At 40.0% G+C, this 27,186-nt stretch overlaps 1 protein-coding gene across 2 annotated transcripts in view; it reads left to right on the top strand.

Moving 5' to 3' along the window:
- Positions 1 to 27,186, top strand: part of DNAH5 (dynein axonemal heavy chain 5) — a 598,099-nt gene that overhangs the window by 366,640 nt on the left and 204,273 nt on the right. For both annotated transcript variants that reach the window (XM_033929843.1, XM_033929844.1), the window contains exons 48-51: positions 1,251 to 1,373; positions 2,663 to 2,876; positions 10,720 to 10,943; positions 22,116 to 22,314. In XM_033929843.1, coding sequence (XP_033785734.1) covers positions 1,251 to 1,373; positions 2,663 to 2,876; positions 10,720 to 10,943; positions 22,116 to 22,314 — 760 coding nt within the window. The remainder of the gene's footprint in view (positions 1 to 1,250; positions 1,374 to 2,662; positions 2,877 to 10,719; positions 10,944 to 22,115; positions 22,315 to 27,186) is intronic.

The following is a 27,186-nucleotide window of genomic DNA, read 5'->3' as shown; positions in this document are numbered from 1 at the left end:
TGTCTCATAGATTTTCAACAGTGCAATATGGATCAGATCAAACAGCTTGGTTTTCCTCCCTGAAAGGTTTCCCTAAAGGATCCTATTGTCAGCAATATTATTTAATAGTTAACTTGATTTTATTATGGAACAAGAGTTCTTTTTTTAAATGTAAGCTGCTGATATCATCTATTTTCTTGTGAAAAGCACCAGAAATAAATTACTTGAACATATTGCTGAGAGCTTAGGTCAGATATCCAGATGGTTGACAGTGAATGCATATGTATCGCAAAGATTTTATGCTTTGGATTCTTAGTTAATTAGAACAAAGATAACATGCAAAACTGAATGATTTTGAAATGCTCAATTTTATACATTGAATTTTATGTAGCTTATGATTCTATGGGATTGATAATCAAAGTGATTTAAATGGCCAGGAGTGGCTTATGGCTGTATAAATTACTTATGCAGGACTATTTGGGGATACTTAGTGACACTGAACCAGACATTACTGCTGAATATTCCTTCTAACAACCTATGTCTAAACCAGCTAGTTTTGGGCCATCTGGGCACACAGTTAGGGTGTAGCAGAAACTACTGGTTAGCAGTAATTTTCAGTCTACTAACTGGTTACGTAACCGAATAAAGTTAGGATAGCAAAACAGTTATCCTAATGTTATGTGGAAAGTTAATTAGGCACCAGTCTGAATACTGACTGGAACCCAGTTAAACTGCGGGTCAGCAGTCACACCTGGATATTCAGTGCTAGGAGCCATGCATACCCCGGCATTGAATATCCACGATTAAGTCAGCCCACAGCTGGAAGTGGCTTGCATGCTGCTCACCACCACTGAGGGCTGAATATCAACCCATTTATTTATAGGTTCATATAATTGTTTTATGATATGCTTATTTTATGAAAAATTGTGGATTTTATGTTATACAAAGTTCACAATCAAATATGGCCAATATAGAAATTTTTTTTAACATTAAGCAATGTCTCCTGGTTTGTTTCTCCCTCCTGATGTGAATAAAACCCTCTATCTGATTTAAAAACAAACAAACCACAACAAGGGAAGAATGGTCCCCCTTTTGATACTCCTTCCTTCCTCAAATCCCCCAACCAACCCATACTAATGCCATGGAACCACCCCACTAAGACCTCGCAAAGTAGGCCACACTTTGTGTGAGATCACTCCTCTGGATTGTAGTATTTCCAAGACGTTAAGGCACTAACCATGGCTTTCTCATAAACCCATGTCATTTTACAGCGTACCATAGAGAGCTATGTAGATAAACGCATGGGCACAACGTATGGACCTCCTGCAGGGAAGAAGATGACAGTCTTTATTGATGACATAAACATGCCTATAATCAATGAATGGGGAGATCAGGTGAGTTTCCACATGGTTTTATTTTTCATTTTTATGTATCACTAATGAAGCCCAATTGATTAGAATATCGGAGATAACAATGAATTATTTTCCATACTGGAACACATATGTTCTTTCAGAAATTGTATAAGCATGACATATTCTTCAAAATTTCTAGTGGTAGTATGTAGAGTAGCTCTCAGATGAGATGAATAATACATTCCATATTTAGCTCCGATTTTTTTTTTAGTTGATCTCTACATGACAACAACTGTTTATGTCATTTAAAAGTATTTAATTTAAGATCTGGTAAAATTAAAATCTTGTGCCATTGATGTAACAGGAGAGCCCTAATTTTAGCAGCTTGCAACACTGCTAATGCATGTGGGTAATGCAATAATTTTGCCACAATTTGATGAAGATAGTGACTTTGTCCTAGATGTGAGGGAATGTGATGGGACCATTCTACCTCAAATGTTCATTCCAATTTCAGATCCAGTAACTGAGGTAAAAAGCTTTCAATATTATTAGCTTCTTGTGTTTATTTCATCAATACATTCTGTTATACATGTCTTCAAAGTCTCTCTCCAATCCTACTATGCTCTTTCCATTGTGTCTTGTACATCTTCGGCCTACACTGCCATCTTAGCTTCCAGGCTATTCAAACATTTTGTTGTTTCCCCAGATTGCTATTTAATATCAGAAACATTTTCTCAATCTGCTTGTAAAGCATCCTTATTTTCTATAAGGAGATCATTGATTTGTAATAGCTCCACCATACCTCTTGCAATGATATTTCCTTTCTGTTCTTGGCATTCCCTTGTTTTTGCAGCGAAGGTGATTTAGACTTCAAACATTTTACTCCCTGACTTGATGAGAAGGCATAATTTAGTTAACAAACTCTAGCAGAGGTATTTATACTTTAACAGTGTTAAAACATAAAAAACACCTAAAAAATTATTTGATTCTGCCTGGGAAAGCAGGAGCTCCAGGCTCAAGCAGCCATCTTGGATCTTTTTCCACAGCGCCCTTTGTTGTTTTTGAAGATTGATATTAGCCACCGTAGTTGAGCTACAGTATATGTTTTTGTTAAGAGTCATAGTCAGTAATGGTTTACTGATTATGGGTTCTGATAGTTCAGTTTATGCTGCATTATATCATGAGAACTTGTATACTGTTAGCTTAGCAGTTGTATAACTGCAAAACTAATACAAAATTGCTGATTGTTTATCTGCATTATCTTAGCTTAATGAATTTTGTTGCCAGCAAAATACTGTTATCATTTTTAATTCTGAATGTCTTTTTTTAAGGTTACTAATGAGATTGTTCGACAGTTGATGGAGCAAAACGGGTTCTATAATCTGGAGAAGCCAGGAGAGTTTACCAATATTTTAGACATTCAGTTTATGGCTGCAATGATCCATCCTGGGGGAGGTCGCAACGATATCCCACAGAGGCTGAAAAGGCAATTTTCTGTGTTCAACTGTACCTTGCCATCCAATTCTTCCATTGACAAAATCTTTGGTAAAATGAGTTATATAAATTACATTTTTATTCACTTCATGGATTTTAGTTTTTTGTAAACCAAATAACAGAATATGAGGATCCTATTAAGCCATTCATAAAAATTAAACAATGGAACACAATAGAACATCCAGTTATAATAGGAGGGCAATTTTCAAAGGTTTACCATGGCTAAACAGTTGTTGACCCATAGTAAAATCCATGCAGAAAAAGGTTTTCTACCCCAATGGATCCTCTGTGTGGTAGTTAATAAGGTGTAGTATAAGTTGGGTTTTTACTACACCTTAAGCTACAATGGCAATGACTAACACAGCTTAGTCACTCTTATATATATAATGCTGCTTGTGATCAGCCATCCAAGCAGCATTATGATACTGTCCTTGCACTTCATAAAGGGGCCAGCCAAGGTATAGAACTCTCCATGAGTGCCCTTGACCTGGAAGGCACTCCTTTCCAATTCCAGCCTTCTTCCAGAGACCACCCCCACCCCAAGTAAAGATCTACCCATCTAGAAGCATCCACAACTAGAAGGTCACCCCCAGCTGGAAGCTTCCCCCTTAAGTCCAGATCCCCCTCCTTCCCAAAAGACTCTCCAATCAGGAAAGAACTCTTACCATAGGCCCCCCCTGGGCCTATCTTCACATATCCCTGGAGTCTAGGCAAGGGTGATCCCTAGTCACTCCTATCTTTGCTGGTGCTGAGTTCAAAATGATGCTGGTAATCCCTAACTGTAGTCTTGTGGTACTACTGCTAGGGGTCAAGTTGCTGTAAAAAGTGCTCTTATATGCATCTTACCACTTGGGGTCACCGCAAGGCTAAGAGTGACTGGAGATTGTTCCCATCCAAGCCCACTGGACACCAGGAATATATGAAAGTAGGCCAGTGGGGTTAGGGGTGGTAGTCAGGTGGGTATAATAGGTTTTGGGGAGTTTAGGATGGCTCATCATACATTATAAGGGGGTTGAAGTAAGATGTACATCTGGCACCCTTTATGTGAAGTTCACAGCAGTACCCTCTAAGGTGCCTCACTGCTCTGTTGGTTTGTCTGTGTGGCCAGTCCATTACAATGCTGGCCTCATCCATGTCCAAATGGTCTGGATTAGAACATTTTGAACTTTGACGTTTTTGTGGTCGAAAATGGCAAACAAAGTTGACCATCCTAAGGCTGGTCATCTTGGCAGCCATGACGTCTAAGTAGATGATTTTTTTTTTTTTTTTAATTGGATGTCTTGCAGTGTTGCCGTTTTCGAAAATGGCCGTTTCTCTGCCTCCATCTTTGGATATCTTGCGGGAAATGTCCAAAGTTGGACTTAGACGTCCTATCATAGGTACCTAACTACCACTCTAGTACAATAGGCATAAGAGTCTTAAACAACTGGGTTTTATCCTCCATTGGTTGTGATACCCTGCAGAAGGCAATCAGCCACATTCTTTTTTTTTTCAGCTCTACCTCTTTCCTCAGTGGACTGTGTCCCAGTTCCTCAGTCTTTTCCTTCCGCAAGCATGCATGAAAGTGTCCTTCTGACCTCTGAGATAATCATTTTTATTTTCAGATTTTTTGATCCATATTTTGAGGCTTTCAGTACTGCAGAAATTCCTAGTGGTCCTGGGACATCTCTGGCTGTGAGAAGATAGACTCTGTTGCTAACGGGATTCCCCCTTGTACAGGGCACCTGCACATTGGGGGCATCCAATGTTCAACCATATGGCAACCAACAAAAAGTCTTTTGGTTCATCAGCCAAAGATTCGAGCATGGAAGCACCAGCATGGACACCATAACCAGACCATGACCAAAGACGGGTCTGTTGTACGTATTTCCACCATGACCCATGATAGTGACTCATCTGGGGTTGGTCATTTTGGTGGTTCCAGTTTAGTCTTGTCACCCATGGTACGCAGCTCTGGTGCAGTTACTAAGAGGCAAATGTTTCAAACTGCCACTTCATCCAACCCTCTTCTCACAGAGTCCTATTGCCCTCAAAGATCCAGAATGCTTTGATTGTGCAGCCTTAGGGCGCATGGGCTGTTTGGAGATGGTCATATCTACTCTCCTTAGGGCTAAGAAACTGTGGATGGTCACAGCCTATATGAAAGCTTGGAAAGGATTTCAGGATTTAGGGCTCTGTTATCCATGGTCCTAGCCTTTCTCTCAAAGAGCAGACATCTCATCCAGATGTGTCCAGATTTCTGAAGGGAGTGTTGCAACTGCATCCTCCGGTGTATCAGCCATTTCCAAAATGGAACCTCAACATTGTGTTGCAGGCTCTCAGCAAAGCCCTGTATAAGGCTTTGAAGGATGTGTTACTCATGACTCTTATGTCAAGGCAGTTTTCCTGATCACTAAAGCCTTAGTAAGAAGAGTTTCAGAGCTGCAGGTCTTGTCCTTCAGAGAGCCTTTTCTCAGATTCACAGAAGCTGGAGTGTCGCTGCACATGGTCCCTTCCTTCCTCCTGAAGGTGGTTTTGGGTTTACATGTCAATTAGGAAGTTTGTCCACCTGCATTTAGTTCTGTGGGCTTGAAGAGTAAGGACAAGATTCTGAAGAGACTGGATGTTGGGAAACTCTTCTGCACTATTGCATTACATTACATTAGTGATTTCTATTCTGCCATTACCTTGCGGTTCAAGGCGGATTACAAAAGGAGTTATCTAGCCATTTCCAGAGGAATTGAAGAGTAATAATAATAATAATAACTTTATTCTTATATACTGCCAACAATCTTGCGACTTCTAGGCGGTTTACAGTGAGGTGAAACTGTACAGTCAGCGAATTACAGAGTATAACAGTGACCATCTGATATTAACAACATTAATAATAACAACAGTTTATGTACTGCCGGACCGGGAAGTTCCGTGCTATTTACAATGAGTTAGAAAAGTTTCATTAATTGATTGGGACATTCATAGTTTAGAGATTAGAGGTTAACAGTTTGCAAGATCAGATATGGGTGGAATTACGAAGGGGGCTATTGTCCTTGTTCGTTACCTATGTAATTCAAGAACAGGTATGTTTTTAGGTGTCTCCTAAATTCGCTATAGTTGTTTGAGTGTGTGATTAGTTTTCCTAGGTCTTTGCCCCATAAGGCTGCTTGGTACGATAAAAGTTGTTGATGATGTCTCTTATATCTGCATCCTCTAGCCGGTGGGGAAACAAATTTCAGGTGTGTGCTTCTCTCATGTCTGTTAGTTGGGAATGAGAAGAGGTCTATTATATATTTAGGGGCTAGACCTGATAATACCTTATAGCAGAGACATCCTAGCTTGAACTTCGTGCGAGCCTCCATTGGCAGCCAGTGCAGGAGTCGGTAGGAAGGGGTTATGTGATCGGACTTCTTCAACCCGAAGATCAACCTGACTGCTGCATTTTGTATAAGTTGTAGTCTCTGCATTTGCTTCCAAGAGATTGCCAGATGGGTAATGTTGCAATAATCAAGGTGGCTTAGAGCGGGTTGCTTCAGAGAATTGGGATGAGTCTTGCGGTGTTAGTTTGTCTTCAAGGATTTCTTGAATAGCATGGTTTTTATTTCTTTTCTGAATGATTTGTAGTCTGGGGTCATCAACAGTAAATTGGAGAGTTGATAGCCTAGTTTTGCTGCTTGTGTGGCTAGAAGGCCATCGTACAGTTTTTTTTCGTTTGACGTCTCTGATTGAGGGATGCGTGAACGGTTTGTGGGTTCTCCTATGTCTGGTTTAGGTAGTTTGGATTAGGCAATTGTTTAGGTAGGCTGGGCTGTCTCCGTTTATGGTTTTAAATAGTAGGCAGTAGAATTTGAATAGTATTCTTGCATATATTGGGAGCCAGTGTGAGTCGAGGTATGCCGCCATGATGTGGTTGTGGTTCCTCAGTGAATAGATGAGTCTTAGCGCTGTATTTTTAACTCTTTGTAGTTGTTTTATCATGGTTGCGGGGCAGGGGAGATAGAGTATGTTGCAGTAGTCTAAAAGACCTAGGACTAGGGACTGGACCAAGAGCTGGAATTGTGTTCTGTCGAAGAATTTTTGAGCTTGCCTTAAGTTTCTCATGACCGCAAATGATTTTTGTATTGTTTTGTTGATTTGTGGTTGCATGGTACAGCATCTGTCTATCATCATTCCTAGAAGTTTTAGAGTGGGTTGTATGGGGTATGTGATTGAGTTTATTACTAGAGTTGCTATGGTTGGGGTTTTATTATTTTTGAAGAGAATGAATTTTGTCTTGTCTGGGTTCAGTTTCAGTTTGTGATTTTTCATCCATGTTGTTACTGTTTTAAGTGTCCTGTGTAGTGTGTCTGTCATGGAGGACATTGGTTGGTCAAAAGGAAGGAGAATGGTGATGTCTGCATAGCTATAGGAGGTTAAGCCTAATTTGTCCAGTCAGGTGCCGAGGTATGCAATGTAGAGATTAAAGAGAGTTGGGGATAGTGGAGATCCTTGGGGTACGCCGCAGGGGTTGGACCATGGTTCTGATTTTTCTTTGTTCAACTTTACTCTGTAAGTCCTGGATTTTAGGAATCCTTGAAACCATGTGTGTACCTTATCTGTGATTCCTATTGTATCTAGTATTTGTAGTAGGATGTTATGGTCCACCAGGTCAAATGCTACGGTGAGATCCAGTTGTATAATCAGCATTTTTCTACCTGTGTTGAGGTGTTGTCTAGCTGTGTCCAGGAGGGAACCTAGTAATGTCTCTGTGCTGTAATTGGTTCTGAATCCAGACTGTGTAGGGTGGAGTATGTTGTGGTCGTCTAGGTAGTTGGTGAGGAGTTTGGCTACTAGGCCTTCTATTAGTTTGACATAAAGTGGTATTGAGGCTATGGGTCTGTAGTTCGATGATTGATCTGTTGCTCCTTTAGGGTCTTTTAAGATTGAGGTGGCAAATTTTGTCTGTTTGATCATCTGTTTGTGCTAACGAATCCAAGTTGCCAGAGTAGATCAGCTTCTAAAGCTACCATTTCCCAATGGATTCACATGGCAATCTCATCTGCGTATATTGGGTGTGGAAAAGCATCTCTGATTTCCTTGCAAGCACATTAGACTAGGAGTGTGACCTCTTTATGGATAGAGGCCTGGGCTGTGACACCCAAAGAGATTTGTAGAGTGGTCACTGGTCTATTCTTCATACTTTTATAAAGTTTTATAGGGTAGGTGTGGTGGCATTATTGGGTTCCGCATTTGGATCCTCAGTGCTAACAGCAGGCTCATCTGCCTGGCCCTAGACTCAAGAGATTACTCTGGTACGTCCAAGTTGTTCTACTCATGTCTTTGTGCACTAGAAGGGAAGATTAAGTTCTTACCTTGATAATCTTCTTTCTAGTAGAAAGGCATATGAGTCTTGAAGGCCCGCCCTGTCAGATTTCAAAAAGCCTGCTTACTGTCTCAGACATGCATGTATTGACAGATATTTGCTTTTCATTGTCAAGCAGGTTTGAAGTGTGAGATGAAATTAAGATACTAAGAAGAAAATAAGGGAGTGTTAAAGCTCCATAGTTATTACTGCAGGTTGCCTTTAACTAGGTGGCTTGTTTGTTTCACCTTGGTTCTTGTTTCTACCTTGTTTTACTAATCGTTTTTAAATTCATGTGTTTTTGTTCACTATCTTTGAAGAGCAGAATAGAGTTAATTTAGAGAGGGAGTTTCCCCATACCCCTCCTTATGTTTATTCTTATAGAGTTTGGCATTTCTTTGATATGAACTGAAGAGCTGGGGCACAGCCCACTGAGGAAGGAGGTGAAGCCAAAGAAGAGTAATGTGGCTGAAGCTTTCTGCATGGTCTAGCAACCAATGGAGAATAAAACCCAGTTGTTCAAAACTCAAATGCCTTTCTATTAGAAAGAAGATTTTTGAGATAAGAACCTAATCTTCCCTTTTACCCCCACCTTGGCACTTAACTTCCATTTTAGTACCAAACATTAAGCCACCAAATTGGCACTTAATATGTGATGCACTATATAGAATTAGGGAGTATATACCTAGATAGCTAAAGTGCATGTTAATCAATCACTTTATATACCTTCTTTTAACGTTGCTTTTAATGCAAAGATATACCCTTATGTGTTGGACCTTCTAACCTTCCATTTCTAAGGGGCTCAGAATTGCCTCCAGAACCTGCTGATGCCATTGCTTACAACTCTGCCACCATATTAAAGAAAGCTTCATTTTATTTTATTTTTTTGGTTCTCAACATTTACTGTGAAAAGATAGTAACAAAACATAGTATAAACCCTATTTAATCATATATTACATCAAGAACAAAAAGAAAATTTATATTTAATCCTTCCCTCCCAATCTTTGGGACCCACATAGGGGGAAACCAACATGAAGTAGTAAATATCTATTACCAGTTTTTTCCTTGCAAATAATATCAGCAACCTAGAGTCTTCTTTTCTTTACCATCTTTCAATGTCCATTCTTGATAAACGTCCAGAAAACTCCATTTTAAATTAAAACATGATATTAAGTTTACGTTTATTCAAGTTTTTGATTAAATGCTTATCCAAAGGTACAAAGTGTTGTACAGAAGAACTTTAAAAATAACAAGAGATTTAAAAATAACAAGGAGACAAACCTTTAGACCAATTAGACATACATGATTGATAATAGGACATTCTTGGGCTGATTGACATACTTAAGCCTCAGAAAACAATGGGAATGGGGGGAGAACTACAATATTTAAAGAAAAGGTACACAGAAGGAAAATACAAAAGGGAGTAGGGAGGTAAAGAATTGCTGGAAAACTAAAAAAGAGAGAAATTTTGGACACTGTTAAGGTAAACATGTATCATTGTCAGTTAAAGGCATCTTTAAAAAGAAAACACTTTAGACTGCTTTTGAACTTTTGCAGGTTTTGTTCAGTTCTTAAATATAGAGGAAGAGAGTTCCAGGTCGTAACAGGAAGGTGGCCAGTTCTTTAACCTGACTTTTTGTGTGTGTACTCCATTTTTTATTTTACAGGTACAGATGCTGAATGTTTTTGGTGTTCCTTTTTGACCTTATACAAGACTGTAGCTTTAAAGATATATTAGAGAAAATAATGGAGTCTTAGGAAAGAAGTTATTAAGTTGGGCTACTGTTAAGATTGTGTTATTTTACTATTAACCCCAGTTCCTAGTAACTGAGGGCTCCTTTTATCAAGCAGCGCTAGCCTGTTTTACTGTTGGCTGGCGAGGTAAATGCTCCGCCTCTCATAGAAATGGAATGAGTGTCAGAGCATTTACCTCTCCGGCCCATGGTAAAATGATCTGCCGCTTCTTGATAAAAGGAACCTTGAGTCTCATTGCATAAAATGGGACATGTCTTAATAATAGCTCATCTTGATAACTATGGAGCTCCTTTTAAAAAGCTGCAGTTCCCCCATGGCAAATGCACCAATGCCCATTTAATTCCTATGGGCTTCGATGCAATTGCCACAGAAGAATCACTACCATAGCTTTGTAAAAGGGATCCTATGCCTCTTAGGTTGTGTTGTGTCTGAAGAAAGAACCTTGAAAGTTCAGGTACTGTGTGTTTTTATTGTTCCATTAAGATGTATCACAACCTCCTGAGGTTGAACAAGAAAAATCATATTTGCTATGGTGTACAGATTTGGATTTTGGATCTGATTAATCATTTTGAAACAAGATGAAAACATTTCTTGTTTTGCTTCATACCCTTTTATTAAATTGCAGAAAAAAAACTGTAGCTTTTTGTTTCATTTTTCATTTTAGTGTGTACTAAAAACAAAAATGAAAAAAAAAGAATTGTAACAGAAAAAATGAAAACATGGCAAATAAGAGTTTATTTTATTTGGGCAGCCTATCTTTATAAGTCTGCTCCAGCAGTACAGTTCTAAATGTAAGCAAATGTTTTTTAAAACTTTATCTGGCAGGAGTGATTGGATTAGGTCATTACTGTGCTCAGCGGGGTTTTTCAGAAGAAGTTAGGAATTGTGTAGCCAAGCTGGTGCCACTGACCCGTAAACTGTGGCAGATGACCAAGATAAAAATGCTGCCTACCCCAGCCAAATTCCATTATATTTTCAACTTACGAGATCTTTCCAGGATCTGGCAAGGCATGCTGAACTCACTTTCTGAGATCATCAATAATTCAAATGTAAGTTTATACCTGGGGGCATTACTGATATTTTTGATACAGGTATCGTATTTTGATAGCATAGTTAGATTTCAAAACTGTCTAGAACTTGCCTTGATTGCAGATATTTTAGTGACATTAGCTGCTGTTGAATACATTTTCTTTTTTGCCCGAGGTGTCTAAAATATGTAAACCACTTTGATTGTATAAAGCATACAGAAAAAGCAGTATATCAAGTCCCAACCCCTTTACCCTTTATATTTTTTTAATCCAAAGGTATTGAAAAGCAATCTGAATTTAAATATTTGTGAAAATTTGAGCCTGTAGAATGGTTGAAAAATAATCATGGTTTTTTGATAAAATTAAATAAAACATGGTAAGTATGGAGAAGGGAAAGACAGTGTATTAATCTGAAAGCCTTTTTGACAATGTCTGGTGAAATACATAAATCTATTTCCTTGCAAACTCTAAGACATAACCATCACATAATACCTCCAGGACTCACTGTTCTGAGGTAAAGATTCAGTCCTAGACAAAAAGCCTCTGACCCTTTGCAGCAGAGTAATAATAATAATAATAATAATTTATTCTTGTATACCGCCATACTAGGAAAGTTCAAGGCGGTTCACAAAAAGTAGAGCTAATACATACAATGCATATTCTTTTGAGGATGTTTTGGAGCAGAAGTAGCACTAGTGATGCAAGTGATCCTGGTTTCCAGCAGTCTTAAAGGCCTCTCTAGGGTTGTCCTTGGGGAGATGATGAGGATAAGCCTTATCAAGGTCCTTGACCAATTTATGAAGAACCTCCCCAAATAACAAGCTACCATTAAAGAGTAGCCTGCAGAAACAGTCCTTGGATCCTTGGACATTTGCTACCCACACAGACTGAGCACATAAGAACTAAGTCATAAAGCAAATCTGCCAAAAAGATGCCCCCAGATTCTAACCAGGCCTTCTCCACTAAAAGTAGGAGATGCTGCATCAATTGGAGCAGGGCTCGGATTACATAGTCCCCACAGATAGCAATGGAGCTGAAGATCTGTTTCAACAGCAGTTTCATGTTATGATTATGGGAGTTCTTAAGGCCATGTGTATTGTTATCTTCTTAGTCATAGCAATGTCCAGAAGGGAAAAAGAGGATCAGCAACAGGTAAAGACGCTTCATCAGCTTAGACCTTCTTAAATTTGAACCTGGAGTATCCCACTCGCTGAAAACAATTTTTGAGAGGGCCCAACATGGATGGTAAAGGTCTTTGATGGTCTATAGTAACCAACAAGGATAATAATAATAATAATAATTTATTTTTGTATACCGCCATACCCAGGGAGTTCTAGGCGATTCACAACAAATAGATGAGTTACATACAGTGCAGTTGGAAAAGAAGAACATAACAAGTCAATCGAAGGGTTAAACTAGTTTACATTGACAATTTAAGTAAGGAAGGACTAATACAGAGCATATACGGTATTTACCATAAAAGAGTACAATTGAATTTGTGAGAAGGGGGAGCAAAGCATATTGTATGAGAGGAGGGGGCAGGGATCATTGGGAGGGGGGGGAGGAGGGGGAAAAAGTAAAGAAAGGTGGGCCATGTTGAGGGGGGGGAGAGAAGGATTTGGTCTGATGCAGAGAAGAGAGTTCGATCTGTTTTCTAATGAGGAGAGGGGGAGCGTTAAGGCGGAAGAGGGGAGCATTAAGGATTTGGTCCATTGAAAAGTAGAGTTTTGAGCTTTTTTCTAAAGTGGAGGTATGAAGAGGCGTCAAGTATAATTTGGGCGAGCCAAGAGTTTAGTTTGGCCGCTTGAAAAGAGAAGGTTCGTTCAAGGAATCTTTTAAGATGACATGCTTTCGGTGAGGGGAAAGCGAACATAGTTATTCTGCGGGAGCTCTTATTATTATAGTTCAGGTTGAAGTGGGGGTAAAGATAGTCAGGTGACATACCCAATACGGTTTTGTAGCAGATGCAAGAGAACTTAAATAGGACCCTGGATTCGAATGGCAGCCAGTGCAACTTGTGGTAGAAGGGGGATAAGTGTTCCCATTTCTTCAGGCCGAAGATAAGGCGGATGGCGGTGTTTTGGACCAATCTCAGCTTCTTGGTGACTTTCTTGAAGGCGCCTAAATAAATGATGTTACAGTAGTCCAGGACGCTAAGAATAGAAGCTTGGACCAGCAGACTAAAGGAGGTTTCGTTAAAGTATTTTTTAATGGTGCGGAGTTTCCAGAGTATCGAGATGCATTTTTTAAACACTAGGTCAGTATGTTTCTCTAGTGAGAGATGTTTGTCTAAGGTGACTCCTAGAATTTTTAAGGATTGCTCGATACAGTAGTCTAGGCCATTGATATGTATCGCAGTTTCCTTGATTTTGTCGTTTGGGGATGCTAAGAAGAATTTAGTTTTTTCTGGGTTTAGCTTTAGCCTAAACGCTGTCATCCAAAGTTCGATCTGATTTAGGGTGAGAGATAGCGAGTTGAGTAGCTCTGAGGTAAGGTAGGAGAGCGGAATGATTATGGTGATGTCATCTGCATAGATGAAGAATTTGAGTTTCAAACTCTGCAGGAGGTTTCCTAGGGAGGCAAGGTAGATGTTAAATAGGGTGGGGGACAAGGGGGAGCCTTGTGGGACCCCACAGGGGTTGACCCAGCTGTAAGAGGTAGTGTCGTCCTTGAACACCTTGTAGGTTCTTGTTGTCAGGAATTCGTGGAACCAGTTGAGAACATGACCTGAGATTCCAATAGATGTTAGGCAGTCTAGTAGAGAGGTCAACCAAGTCAAATGCGCTACTCAGATCGAGTTGCAATATAAGAGCGCTTGAGCCTTGGCTGAATAGTTGATGAAGATAATCAAGCAGAGAGGCTAAAATTGTTTCAGTACTGTGGCCTGACCGGAAACCGGATTGATTGTCATGTAAGATATTGTGTTTTTCTAAGTATGTGGTGAGTTTGGTGTTTACTATCCCTTCTGCTATTTTGGTGACCAGGGGGATATTGACGATTGGTCTAAAGTTGGATTCATTGTTAGATGTCTCTTTAGTATTTTTCTTAATTGACAAAATCATAATGTGCCCTTGTTCAACTGGGAACTTCCCAGAGGTTAGTAGAGAGTTGATCCAAGTCAGCATTTTGGCCTTAAAAAAGACTGGGGCCGATTTCATGACATTAGGGGGGCAGGTATCTAGTCTGCAGTAGGAATTGGCATACTTATTGTAGTATTTACTGAAAGTTTGCCAGTCTATGGGTGAGAATGTGTTCCAGAATAGATCGGCTCTAGAATCGTCTGAATCTAGAAGAATGGGGTAACACCAGTGGGGTTTTGTTGGGTCAGTGAGGGAGGACCTTAGTTTTTGTATTTTGGAGATGAAGAAGTCCGCCATGCTGTTTGCAGTTAGAGAGGGCTCTTCGGGTGTGTCGATAAATGTTTCTATATTGTATAGATCATTTACTAGCTTAAAAAGGTTGCTACTGTTGGTTGAGATGTCGCCGATTTTGAGGGCATAGAAGTTTTTACGTTTTTCTTTGGTCTGAGTTTTGTAGATTTTTAATTTTTGTCTCCAAGCAATTCTGTGCTCTTGTGACCCTGATTTTAGCCAAAGTCTTTCCGATTTTCTTAGGTCTCTCTTTAGCAATAGCAGTTCCGTGTCAATCCAGCCCTCTAGGTTTTTAAGTCTCTTTCTGCGGGTTTTAATGGGAGCCATTTTATTTAGGATATTGGTGCTATCATTAATCCAGGAGTTCATGAATTGATCGGTTTGTATGTTTTGTTCTGATATGATCTCATAGTGAGACCAGAATTCTACGGGATTTATTTTACCTCTGTTAGTATGGAATTTTTTATTTCTCGTTTTTGGGTTATTATTATTTGTTGGGCTTGTGGTTTTTAGTTGGCAATCGAGTTCAAAATTGCAGAGGCTGTGATCCGACCATAGAGAGTCGGTCCAGTGTTCTTGTTTCCAGAATATTTTGGGGTTAGGTAGCTCTCTTGAGGAGAAAGTGACTAAATCTAATTGATGGCCTCTTTGGTGGGTTTTAATTGGTGGAGGTTTGAGGTACCCTAGTGAAGAGATGAGTGACCAGAGTTCTATGGATTCAGATTGGTCTATTTTTTCCAGGTGGATATTGATATCTCCACAAAGTAGGTTGTAAGGGCTAGATAGAGAGTTAGTTAGTAAAAATTCGGAGAAGTCATCCTTGGCAAGGTTCCATTTTTTTGGAGGAATGTAAAACAGAGTTATTGTTAGCGCAGCCGCTAGGGATTTGGACGATAGTGAGAGTGAAAGAATTTCTAGGTTTGGAGTGGATTTTGAGGTTAGAATAGAGCAGTGTAGGTTGTCTTTGAAGATCATGGCTAGGCCTCCCCCCTGCCCCAAGTTCTAGCCAGCGATAAAATTTTGAAGCCTGGGGGAAGGCAGTCTTGGATAATAATATCGTTATCGGATAGTAGCCATGTTTCTGTAAATAGAGCGAAGTCAGGGTTGGTTTCTTTCAGCCAGTCCTTAATAAGTAAGGCCTTGTTTCTCATAGATCTTATATTTAGGTAAAAGCCATGTAGGTTCTGGTAGTTGGTCGGATCAATTGGATAGATGTGTGAGTAAGTTAGTTTTTTTAGTGATCGTTGCTTTTTTATGTATGGTTTGGTCGGTCTGCGTAGGGGTGGTAGAACAGGTATTGGGAAGGGGCCTGCATCAGAGTAGTCGTATAAGGTGCGGTGAGAGATTGTAGGGGTGCTAGTTTTAATCGCACGGAATGTGGGATTAAGGGCAGGGATAGGGGTTAGGGTGAGAGAGTTGATTAGGCAAATTCTGAACCAGATCAGATAGAGTAGGAATAGTGGTAGCCACGGTTGGGAGTTGGGGTGGGCCATGATACAGATTTTATGTAGGAAGTTGGGAGGAGAGGAACACCGTCCAGCAGACGTAGGGTTTGGGGTGACAAGAAACTGTCTAGCCGAAGGGGGATGATGGCTAGAGATATCTTGGAAATGATAGGCAGTCTGATAAAGATGGTTACTTATCGTCTAGAGGTTCAGTTAGTTCTGTCTTGGGATCAGAAGATTGTGGACGTTTCACGCTTCACGTTCCGGCGCTTCACGAAGGCGCTCAAAAAGGCGCACGCGCCTTAGTCGTGTGCCTTCGTCGGCACGCCGTTGGGGAGTTCTTTAAAAAGGCTCCCGAAGACTCTCGTCGGTGAAGGGGAGGGGCGGAGCAGTGCTCCCACGCTCCTCTCCTTTTCTGCTGGGCCTGCGGTCAGGAGGAGATCTGTGCAGCAGAAAGGCTGCCGAGGCAAAGGTGCAGCAGAAAGGCTGCACGCGTTGGGGAGTTCTTCAAAAAGGCTCCCGAAGACTCTCGTCGGTGAAGGGGAGGGGTGGAGCAGTGCTCCCACGCTCCTCTCCTTTTCTGCTGGGCCCGCGGTCAGGAGGAGATCTGTGCAGCAGAAAGGCTGCCGAGGCAAAGGTGCAGCAGAAAGGCACCAGCCTTCCGCAGTCTCAAACGCTGATGTGCTTGGATGGGATGCCCTTTACCCCCCGGTCTTTACTAGCAATTAAAGAACGTTCTCTACTTGGTAAATGAGGATGAGGTGGAAGCTCCTCCCTCTCAAATGCCTCATCACTGACAAATCCTGCTCCTCCCCAATAAACAACTTCCCTAACTCCAGGGAATCAGAATGAGTAGAAGTGGACACCCTTATGCCACCTCCTTTGAGCTTGCATCCCTGCAAAGGGAGAGGACAGGGATGTAATTTTGAATCCATACTGGCCAACCCCACTTACTTGGGGATGGGGTGTTTGTGCAGGCAGTGAGTGGGGGGTGGGGCAGGATTCCTAGGATCTAAATATATTATTCCTGTGTCCCAGGCTTGTACCCCAAAGCTAACCTCAGAAGGTCCCCCTTCAGCCATGCTGATAGAGCCCTGATGAGCCCTTCAGATATCATCATCATGGGCCCTAAGGCCTGATTTTAAGAGGAAGGGCCAGGGGTAAACCTCTGAGGATCCCCCTAAAGCAGACTCACACAGAGCCTATACCTTCACAGGAGCCATACAGCCAGATTCAAACATGGCCGCCATTCCCGCCCAAATCTCAATGGTTGTGGTGGGTGGGCATGATGCTGGGAGCGGCTTCAATAATAAAGAATCCAACACCGACAGCTATAGGGCTCACCCACAACAATTCTGTGGCACCCTGGAAAGTCCTGCCTCATAATCAAGGCACACAGAACCAGCCATTCCAGGCAGCTGGTGGCTATTGCTCAAGCCATAACACCACGCAGGCATTCCGGCTGTCCCTGTAGACATGAACTCCACTCTCCCCAGACAAAGGAAAGGGGGTTCTCCACCCTATTGCCTGACACCGCAGCACCCTAACACCGTTTTCTGGTGCTCTAGGGATTTGTAGGGATCCCTGTTCTTTTGCTTATTTCCCAACCAAATTGGATTTGTTCTTGTGTGTGTGTGTGTGTGTGTGTATGGGGGGGGGGGGTGTCTTTTTGCTTTAGAAGATGCGCTGGAGGAAGGGAAGGAGTGAGGGAAAGAAATAGTGGGGGAGGAGGGGACAGGCCCAACCTTGATTGATAGTTGCCCCATGGGGTCTGTGCTAGCAGCCAAGGAGAACCCAAGGGGGCTAAATCACTCCTGGCTCAACAGGGAGAGCCTGGAGAGGGACCATAGTTCAACTTCAGCAGAACAGATGACTCCTAGGACTGAACCATCACAGTACCAGCTGTGGCGTGGGTTTTGGGAGTCAAAAGCAGTTGCCCCAGTCCATTGTATACCATCTACTGAAAGTAGAGAAATACTGACTTGTTTCAGGCTGCATCTGTTATCATATCTGTGGTGTCACTAGAAACTGAGTTTCTCTATATTCCTCTGCTGCTCGAGGGATATAACCCATTGCTTTGGACTGATCTAGCTGTCAATATGGAAGCTCATATACTTTTATAGGAAAGAGACTTGGGAGTACTTGTAGACAAGTCAATGAAACTGTCCGCGCAATGTGTGGCGGCGGTGAGAAGGGCAAACAGAATGCTAGGAATGATTAAGAAGGGGGATCACGAACAGATCTGAAAAGTTATCATGCCGTTATACCAGGCCATGGTACCTGGAATACTGCGTCCAACACTGGTCACCATACATGAAAAAGGACATAGAACTATTCAAAAGGGTCCAGAGAAGAGCGACAAAAATGGTTAAGGGACTGGGGCAGTTGCCGTACAATGAGAGGCTAGAGAAATTGGGCCTCCTCTTCCTTGAAAAGAGAAGACTGAGAAGGGGACATGATCAAAACATTCAAGATATTGAAGGGAATTGATTTAGTAGAGAAAGAGAGATTGTTCACCCTCTCCAAGGTGAAGAGAACGAGAGGGTATTTGCTAAAGTTAGAAGGGAAAAGATTTTGTACAAACGTAAGGAAATTCTCCTTCACCCAGAGAGTGGTAGAAATCTGGAACGCTCTTCCGGAGGCTGTTATAGGGGAAAGCACCTTTCAGAGATTCAAGACAATATTGGATGTTCATGTTATTTCATATTCTCACTATATCAAAATGGATGGTTCAATTGATTTTTAAGCATTGGCATATTTGACTGTTAGAGAGAGATATGAAAAGATTATGATACTGTATAAACAATTACAAAAATATAGAAGACAATAGAACTGTGATGCAAAATTTATAGTAAAACAGGGATATTGGACTGATGATGAAACCATATGAAAGTCTTAATAAATGATATGAACCTTTTGATTTGAAGTTCACATTCCAACTAAGAGGCTCTTTTACTAAGCTGCATTAAGCAGCTAACACAGTTTTATCAGTGTGGTAACAGCAGTGCAGGTATGTAAAATTTGGTAACCCTAGTCTTTTATAGGAGTGTCTGATACTTGATCAAGGGGTTTGGGATTGTAGGGAGGGTTTAGGAGTTTGTTGGGGGCAGGGTTAATATGGCAGGATAGACTTGGGTTAATTGAGGAATCTGGCATATTCCTGGAGGAAATCAAGTGCATGATTATGGGGTTCAGGGTTGTTGGGGAGGAGGGAAAGGGTATCACTGCTGATGTATGAGTTGTAATGCAGTGTTTTAACACATGAAAACAAAAAAAAAAAACTCAGTGGAGTGACGATGTTCCTAAATGGACTTTATTTGAAAGTGTCAAAGTTCCAAAGGTACACTGAAATCATCCACATAAAATAATTCCATCCACATAAAAATAAATCATCCACATAAAAGCCTTAAAGGACCTAGGACGGTCCGCGTTTCGACAAAAAGTCTTCTTCAGGGATCCCTGGGGGTCCTATAAAGATGAATATGTGGGAAACAATTGTGTGGTGAGCCGGAAGTGAGACTTTTTGTCAAAACACGGTCCTGTTGGGTCCTGTATCCCTAGTGGACTAGGTCCTTTAAGGCTTTTATGTGGATGAAATTATTTTATGTGGATGATTTCAGTATACCTTTGGAACTTTGACACTTTCAAATAAAGTCCATTTAGGAACATCATCACTCCATAGTTTTTTTGGTTTTCTCTGGATTTTCTTCTTTGTGGATATTTTGGGGTCAATTCCTTTTGTTTTTTGTGTGTTAACACATGGCCACCCTGTCATGTGCCCGGGCAACATTGGGGAAGACTTGTGCTATTGGCTCAGGCAAATAATGTGGAGATTATGCATTAACTGTGTTCCCTAAGTGGTAAATACAGGGCAGGTACTGAACACACTCCCTGGATTTATCGCAAAGACTTTGTACAATAGTTACCATGGATTAATTTTTGTTAAATATATGGTAACTGCAAATCCTACTACATTTTAGTGAAATGGCCCCTTAATTTGTGAGTAATCTTATTGAAATACCATATATACTCGAATATAAACTGAGGTAACCTTTTTCATTCCAAAAAGGAGGAAAAAAGTTGACTCGAATATAAACCGGTGTGTGTGTGTTAATATTCAAGTGCAGTGCCTAGCTTGCCCTGCCAGGCTCTGCATCCTGTTCCCCCTCCCTCGCTACTCTGCCAGGCTCTTCAGCCAGCCCTCTCACTCCCTACCAGGTTCTGTATCCTGCCCCCCGGGCATGCCGTGAGGCCTGGTGGTCCAGCAGTGGCTAGAACAGGAGGGATCGTTCCCACCTCCTGTCCCAGCTGATTCCTTTTTAAAAATTATTATTTTAGGTATTTATATACTGCCTATCAAATTATCTCAGTAGTTTACAATGAGGTACTCAGGCATTTTCCCCCATATGTCCTGGTGGGTTCACAGTCTATCTAATATACCTGGGGCAATGGAGGATAGAATGACTAGCCCAGAGTCACAAGGAGCAGTGTGGGATTCTAAGAATTTTTACCTCCCTTTCGCCTCCCCGTGTACCTTTAGTATCCCTGCTGGTCCAGCGGTAAACTGTGGCAGGAGCGACTTTCCTTTGCTCTTGCCCATGCAGAGCGCTAGCTGATTGCCAGCCGTGGGTTCACAGCAGCCAATCAGCTAGCAGGTAGATAGATTATTGATTAAATTTTTGACATCAATTGGACATCAGTTTGTCAAAATGTAAGCTTTTATAAAATAAACACAACCTGTAGAGTGGAGGAGTGACTGTATGGTTTTCCAAGGACAAGCAGTTATATATTCTTACATGAGTGATGTCATCCATGGAACCTGGTACAGACACTAAAAAAGTGTATTCGCTAAGGAGAAATATGAGACAGCTTCTCAGCTCTGCAGAAAACTAAGAAGTACAAGTCCTGTGAGCCAACATAGGGCAGGAAAGCACCAGCATGCATGTTACGGGTGGTGCTTTAAATTTTAGCACTCAATTATTTGTGTTGTTTGAACCTAACAGTCTAGGAGTTCCTGTCACCAAGAGAACCATCTCTACTTGACTTGCGGACTGTATCTCCTTTGTATATACTTGAGCTGGGCTGATGCTAGATAGTTGAGTTACTTCTCATAAAGTTCGAGCTATGACGACTTCAGTAGCCAATCTCCACTCTACACCCATTGAGGACATTTGTAAAGTGTCCACTTGGTCCTCAGTCCATACCTTCAGTGCTCACTACTGTTTGGAGTACCATTCCAGATGGGACAGTCAGTCTGGGCAAGCAGTTCTGCAAAATGTGCTCTCTTCTTAAATGTGTTCTCCCTTCAACCCTTTCAATTCACTAGCTTCATTTTTATTAACTGCAACCCTCTTCCTCTTCCTACAGGCATGATCCTGGAAGCTTGGGAATCCCATATGTGAGAATATATAACTGCTTGTCCTCGGACTCACCTGTAGCAGGTGTTCTCCAAGGATACCATGTATGTATTCTTATAATCCACCCACTTCCCCTTAGTTGGCTTCTTAACTTTCTTACTGATATGGGCGGTGATAAAATTTAAAGTGACTACACTATTTCACTGTCCATACTGTGATAATGCAGTGATCTGAGAACCAGGGAACATGGATTCAGTTTTCACTGCAGCTTCTTGTGACTCTGGGCAAGTCACTTAACTCTTCATTGCCTCAGGTACAGTACATAATAGGTATCCTTAGATAATATGTTAACTGCTTTGATTGTAAACACAGAAAGGTGGTATATCAAATTCCATACCCTTTCATTTTCCCTTGTACCCTGTTGAAAATACTTTTTCAGCCTTCATAAACAGAAATCAATAAATGAATCATGACAGTTTAATAGTCTCATATAGCATAACAAAACCAAAGTAACATATAATGAAAGCCCATAAAAAACCCTCATTATGTGTGAGGCATTTATTTTGTCATATGAAGTATGGGCATTTTATTTATTTATTTTTCTATACCATTCTCCCAGGGGAGCTCAGAATGGTTTACATGAATTTATTCAGGTACTCAAGCATTTTTCCCTGTCTGTCCTGGAGGGCTCACAATCTATCTAATGTACCTGGGGCAATGGGGGGGGGGGGGATTAAGTGACTTGCCCAGGGTCACAAGGAGCAGTGTGGGTTTTTGAACCCACAAGCTTAGGATGCTGAGGCTATAGCTTTAACCACTGCACCACAATGCTGTTTAGGTGTAAGAGCTGGTTGCTTATTTGTGTGACTGTTTAATATGTATTTTATGTATTTTTTTTATTATGCATGTATATACTTGTGAACCGCTTTGGGAAAAGCGGGTTATAAATAAAATAAAACAACAACAACAAAAAACCCAATCTCATGCTTGATGCTGATTTTGGGATTTATTTCTATATAGGTCCTGATAAAGCTTTGGAAACATGAATGTAAAAGAGTTATTTCTGATCGTTTCACAACCTCAGAGGATGTTGATTGGTTCGATATGGCTTTGGTAAAACTAGTTGGGGAAGAATTTGATGAAAAGAAAACAATGCTGGTAGATTGTGGAGTGGACACTTATTTTGTTGATTTCTTGAGGGATGCTCCTGAAGCAACAGGTAATTCTATAATTTTGGCATCTGATGGCCATGATGTGTTCTATAGAATGGGTATCAGAAGATACTAGGGGAAGTAGTTACTAATGTCTATTAAGGGAATAACATACAGTTTTTGCCAAGTAACATGCTAAACCATAAATGACAAATTATGTACAATTTTACCTTAATGCATGTTATATTTTTGCAATGCATACTATGTAATAATGAGATGCAAAGTACTCTATTATTATGCAAATTGAATAATGTGGTTAGCTTCAAAAGTTGCATTATTCTTTGAAAAATAACACCAGCTTTGAGCTATAATTTGAGCATACAAGGTCTGACAATTAAGTTCATGAACTCATCCTAGAAAAAATGCTACATACCTCATTGCTGACCATCTTCGAAGTACTCCCCTTGGGAAGCTATGCACTGTTGCCAGCGCCTAGTCTAGCCTTCAAAGCAATTTTGGAACTCTTTTTCTGGAATGGCCATCAGAGCTGTCGTCGTATTACCCTTGATGTCCTGAATGTCATCAAAAAGACTTCCTTTCAATATTTCCTTTATCTTTGGGTAAAGAAAAAAGTCATTGGGGGCCAGATCAGGTGAGTAAGGGGGTATTTGCGGGATAGAAGACACCAATGTAATGTAATATATTTATTTGTTTCCTGGCTAAAAACTCCCTAACAACTGGTGCATTGTCGTGATGAAAAGGCCACAAGGAACCATTTTTGCACACACCTTCCTCAAGCCAAGATTTTCAGTTAAGATTTTCCTATTTATCGATGTTTACTCGGTCTGTTATGCTTCTCACAGTCAGTTGATGATTTTGAAGCACAATTCGATGAATTTTTGCAATGTTCTCATCAATTCTTCTTGTTACTGGCTGGCCTGCCCTCTCTTCAACAGTGATGCTTTCTCTCCCCTCAGAAAAAAATGTTTAATCCATTTGTACACTGCTGTTTTCTTCATGGCATTATCCCCCTAAACTTGGATTAACATGTCTCTGATTTCACTTCCACTTTTGCCAAGTTTAACAAGAAATTTAATGTTCATTGCTGTAATTCAAGCTCGGACATTCTTGCGACGGCACACAAAAACGTGCAACAACAATAATGAATACCACTCAGCAAGACACTGCCACATGTTGACAAGCAGGACTAAGGGCTTCCTGTTGCTTCCTATTACTCCTCTTGTGTCTTATTGCATCAGCACTTTAATCCCTGCTCCTGATGAAGATATCGAAACAGAGCTCTGTCAAGTGGTGATATAAACTGTTGAGTGGTGATATGAACTTTTAACGGGACTCAGCTAAGTATATTTTATTGATGGACACAGTTTTTCAATGAAATTTTTCTATGTGAGCACATTGCACTTTCACATTTTCAATGCAGATTTTGAAATATTGTTTTTGGGAGTTTATAACGTCTTTACTCCTCTTTTTTCACTTGGTTTGAATTTTGTTTAAGTGTTTTGGGCTAATTAAAACCAAAAGATTGGACAACACGATGTTTGGGGCAGTTCTTATTTAGACTTACAGTCTGGTGCTTTTCATCTATGAGTTACTGCCCAGGCTCAAATAAATTTCACTTTTACATAGTGAGTTGTGTCCATACTGATGTTCATTGTATTGATAATTTCCAGTATATAATGAAGTTCAAACATTCTCACCAAGGAAAAAAGGTGTTAGCCAATTATGTTTTGGATATTGGAGTTAATATTATTGGCAACAGACCTCTTTTTGGGATTTAGTCTTACAGCTTTTTGAGATGTATATCTGGCATCCTTTATGTGACGTTCATAGCAGTGCCCTCTAATGTGCCCAACTGTTTTGTTGGCATGTCCATATGACAAGTCAATTAGAATGCTGGCTCCTTCCACAGGAGCATCTAAATGGTGCTGATTTGGACATTTCTAATTTGGACATTTTTGTGGTCGAAAATGGCAAATAAAGTTAGACATGCTTTAGCGGCCAAGATATCCAAGTAGGCGATTTTTGTTAAAAAATTAATTTGAATGTCCCATTCCAAAATGGACATTTCTCCACTTCTGACTTTGGACGTCTTGGAGGAAATGCCAAATTCTGAGTTAGATATCCTACTGAGAATGGCCCTCTAAGTAACTCTTCTATAACCAAGGAAACGAGAAGGAAGATTACCATGATCTTGTGTGTTCTATAGATTCATATACAATCCTTTATTCTATAAGAAGGGAGAAGGCGATGATAGAAACTGAGCTATCTCTCCTCATTTTGCTTCCTTTTAATGGGTCTTTAATGGGGGGTAATTCTCTACAAGTTAGAAAGTGAAATTGGAATGTGTTGTGCTAAGCTCAAATTATGTAATGGCATTCATACCTTTATTTGCCATTATAGAATACTAAACAAAGAAAGCCGATCTCACACTACAACATAAGGGATTTTATTGATAGTTCCTATGGGAAGTCCCAACTAGGATCCTGGTTTCGGCAGAACACTGCATTCATCAGGGAACATATCATATCAAACTAAAATAAACATATTAAATAAAACAATTATTAAAATGATAAAACATACAGAATATGATAACAAATCATATAAAAGATTAAAACAAAAAAATATATTAAAACATCTAAAATACAGAACCATAATTAGTATGCATAAGGAAATCATTAGTATACATGAAAAATATAAGGCATGGTAAATATCATAAATCATGGTCAAAGGAAGTCTTGAAAAATGTTAAAACAAGGATAAACAGGATATTACAGTGGTATCTCTATTTCATGTAGTCTTAAAAAAGACCTAAATATAGACAAAATTGTCCTGAAACCGTATACTCAGTTAAACTTAAAATCTAAAAACAAGAGCAAGTGTGAAAAACCAGACAGTGACAGCAAAAAGATTTAAAAAAGACAAACCGTGACAGCAGTCAGAATTAAAACAGACGGACTTAAAATCTGAAAGCAATAGCAAGGTTGGACAGAGTATTTGTAAAGGCTCATGACCAGCTGTTAAAAATCAAACAGTGAATGCAGTTAGGTTTGAAAACTGAGCATTGACAGCAAACATAATTTAAAAAATGGTGACTGCAAACATATAAAAACAAAACCAGCAATCAAATTTTAAAGAACAAAGACAGCAGTAAGATTTTTAAAAAAGTGGCTGCAGTCGGATTGCAAAAGGGTGGCAGCAGTCAGATTTAATAAGCAAAGACGGTACTCAGATATCAAAGAACAGGCAGTGGCTACAAATATTTCACTGCAGTGTTTTTGACCGGTCGGTGGTCTATAAGGAATGTAGAATTTTTTTTTTTGAAAGTTTGCCACTCATACACTTGAGTTTTAAATGATCGCTTTTTTTTTCTGTTAATCCTACCAGACTAGACCAGAGACCCTCTCTAATTGAATATTAATTACCATTCTTCTGTATCTGGAATATTATTTTATTATCATTGTCACAACTCAAGATGCTTCTAATTTGCAATACCTTTAACCTGTATGATTGGATTCTGAGGAAGCCCCTGTCCCAGCTGGAGAACTATGTATCAATAAAGTAGAATACCTTAGTTGTTAAAGTTAATGTATGGACATGACAGCTGAACAGATGTAAGAACATGAATATCATCGGTTTGTCAGTCAAAATACTGAACACCTGAGGATGCACAATGCCCTTATACTTTACTGTAGAGCCTGGATTCTAGAAGCTCTCTCTACACATCTGCTGGCTGATGGGCATAACCCACAGGTTCTAAATTTGCCTGATATGATTAAAGGAAAGAAAATGATCAGGTAAGACACAATTTCTCCTTGCTTTGGTGTTTGGTTTACTATTTCATGTTTTATGGCTCACAACTTAGAATTTTAGACAGACAGGTAATAAAAAAATTAAAAGATGTAAATTACAGTTTGTTTACTAAGTCGCCCTTTTATCAAGCTGCATTAGGTTTTTTTTATCACTGGCTGCTGCTGCGTTAAAAGCTTTGATGCTCATAGGAATTCTATGAGCATCAGAGCTTTTACTGCAGAGGCCGGCAATACAAACTCTGACGTGGTTTGATAAAAGGGGTCTTAAATTGCATATTTGCACAGTGTCCTAATTTTATGGATCCCAAGACACTCAGAATTAGCAAGCTCATTCTCTTTTGCATTGGTTTCTGGAAGAATTGGACAGAAATAGGAATTAATAAACTGATATGGCTTAAGAGAGACCTCTTTATTGAACTAAATATACTGGTATTTCTTGACTGGCTTAAAGGCACTAACATGCATACTTAGTTCAAAGGAAATGTGTTACAGTGTTTAGAAGGCTGGGAATGTTTATTTTTCTTTGATCCTTTCTGGCAGTAGTATTGTGAAAACAGTTTTTTTTTTGAAGTCAAATAACCAGAATATTTGTTAAGACTTTTAAAAGAAACATTTTATTTTAATATAGGGAAACAAAAGAGATGGTACATTAAAGGTAAGTTTATTGCATGAGCAAAGGATAACATACAATATGTATGGATTTTTTTCTAGCCTGTCAAATTATAATGGGCTAAAAAAAAAAAAAATCTCTAGTTTATTATGCAGTAGATTGAGCTAATTAGTTGAGCTAATTAGTTGATATATATATATATAAGTTAAACGTTGAAAGTAGAAGCAGGAAAAATGTCCATTATCAAAAAACACGTCCAAAAGGAGGTTTTTTTTGATAAATGGCCTGCCTCTACGTTCAGCTGTTTATACGCCCAGACCACCACTGCATCTACAATTACTACATATAATGAACCCCAAAAAAGCCTAAGTCCCAAATGCCCAAAACAATGGATTTTAGGCGAAGGAGGAGCCAGTCCTACGCCTAAAAGCTGGATTCTGTAACCGGTGTCTGTCAAAAAGAACACCGGTTACAGAATCCACCCCCACAATGATCCGGGC

Source organism: Geotrypetes seraphini, chromosome 2 (assembly GCF_902459505.1).
Source record: "Geotrypetes seraphini chromosome 2, aGeoSer1.1, whole genome shotgun sequence".
Lineage (NCBI taxonomy): Eukaryota > Metazoa > Chordata > Amphibia > Gymnophiona > Dermophiidae > Geotrypetes > Geotrypetes seraphini.
Note: the sequence above shows the minus strand (reverse complement) of the source record. Positions and strands in the feature narration are given on the sequence as shown.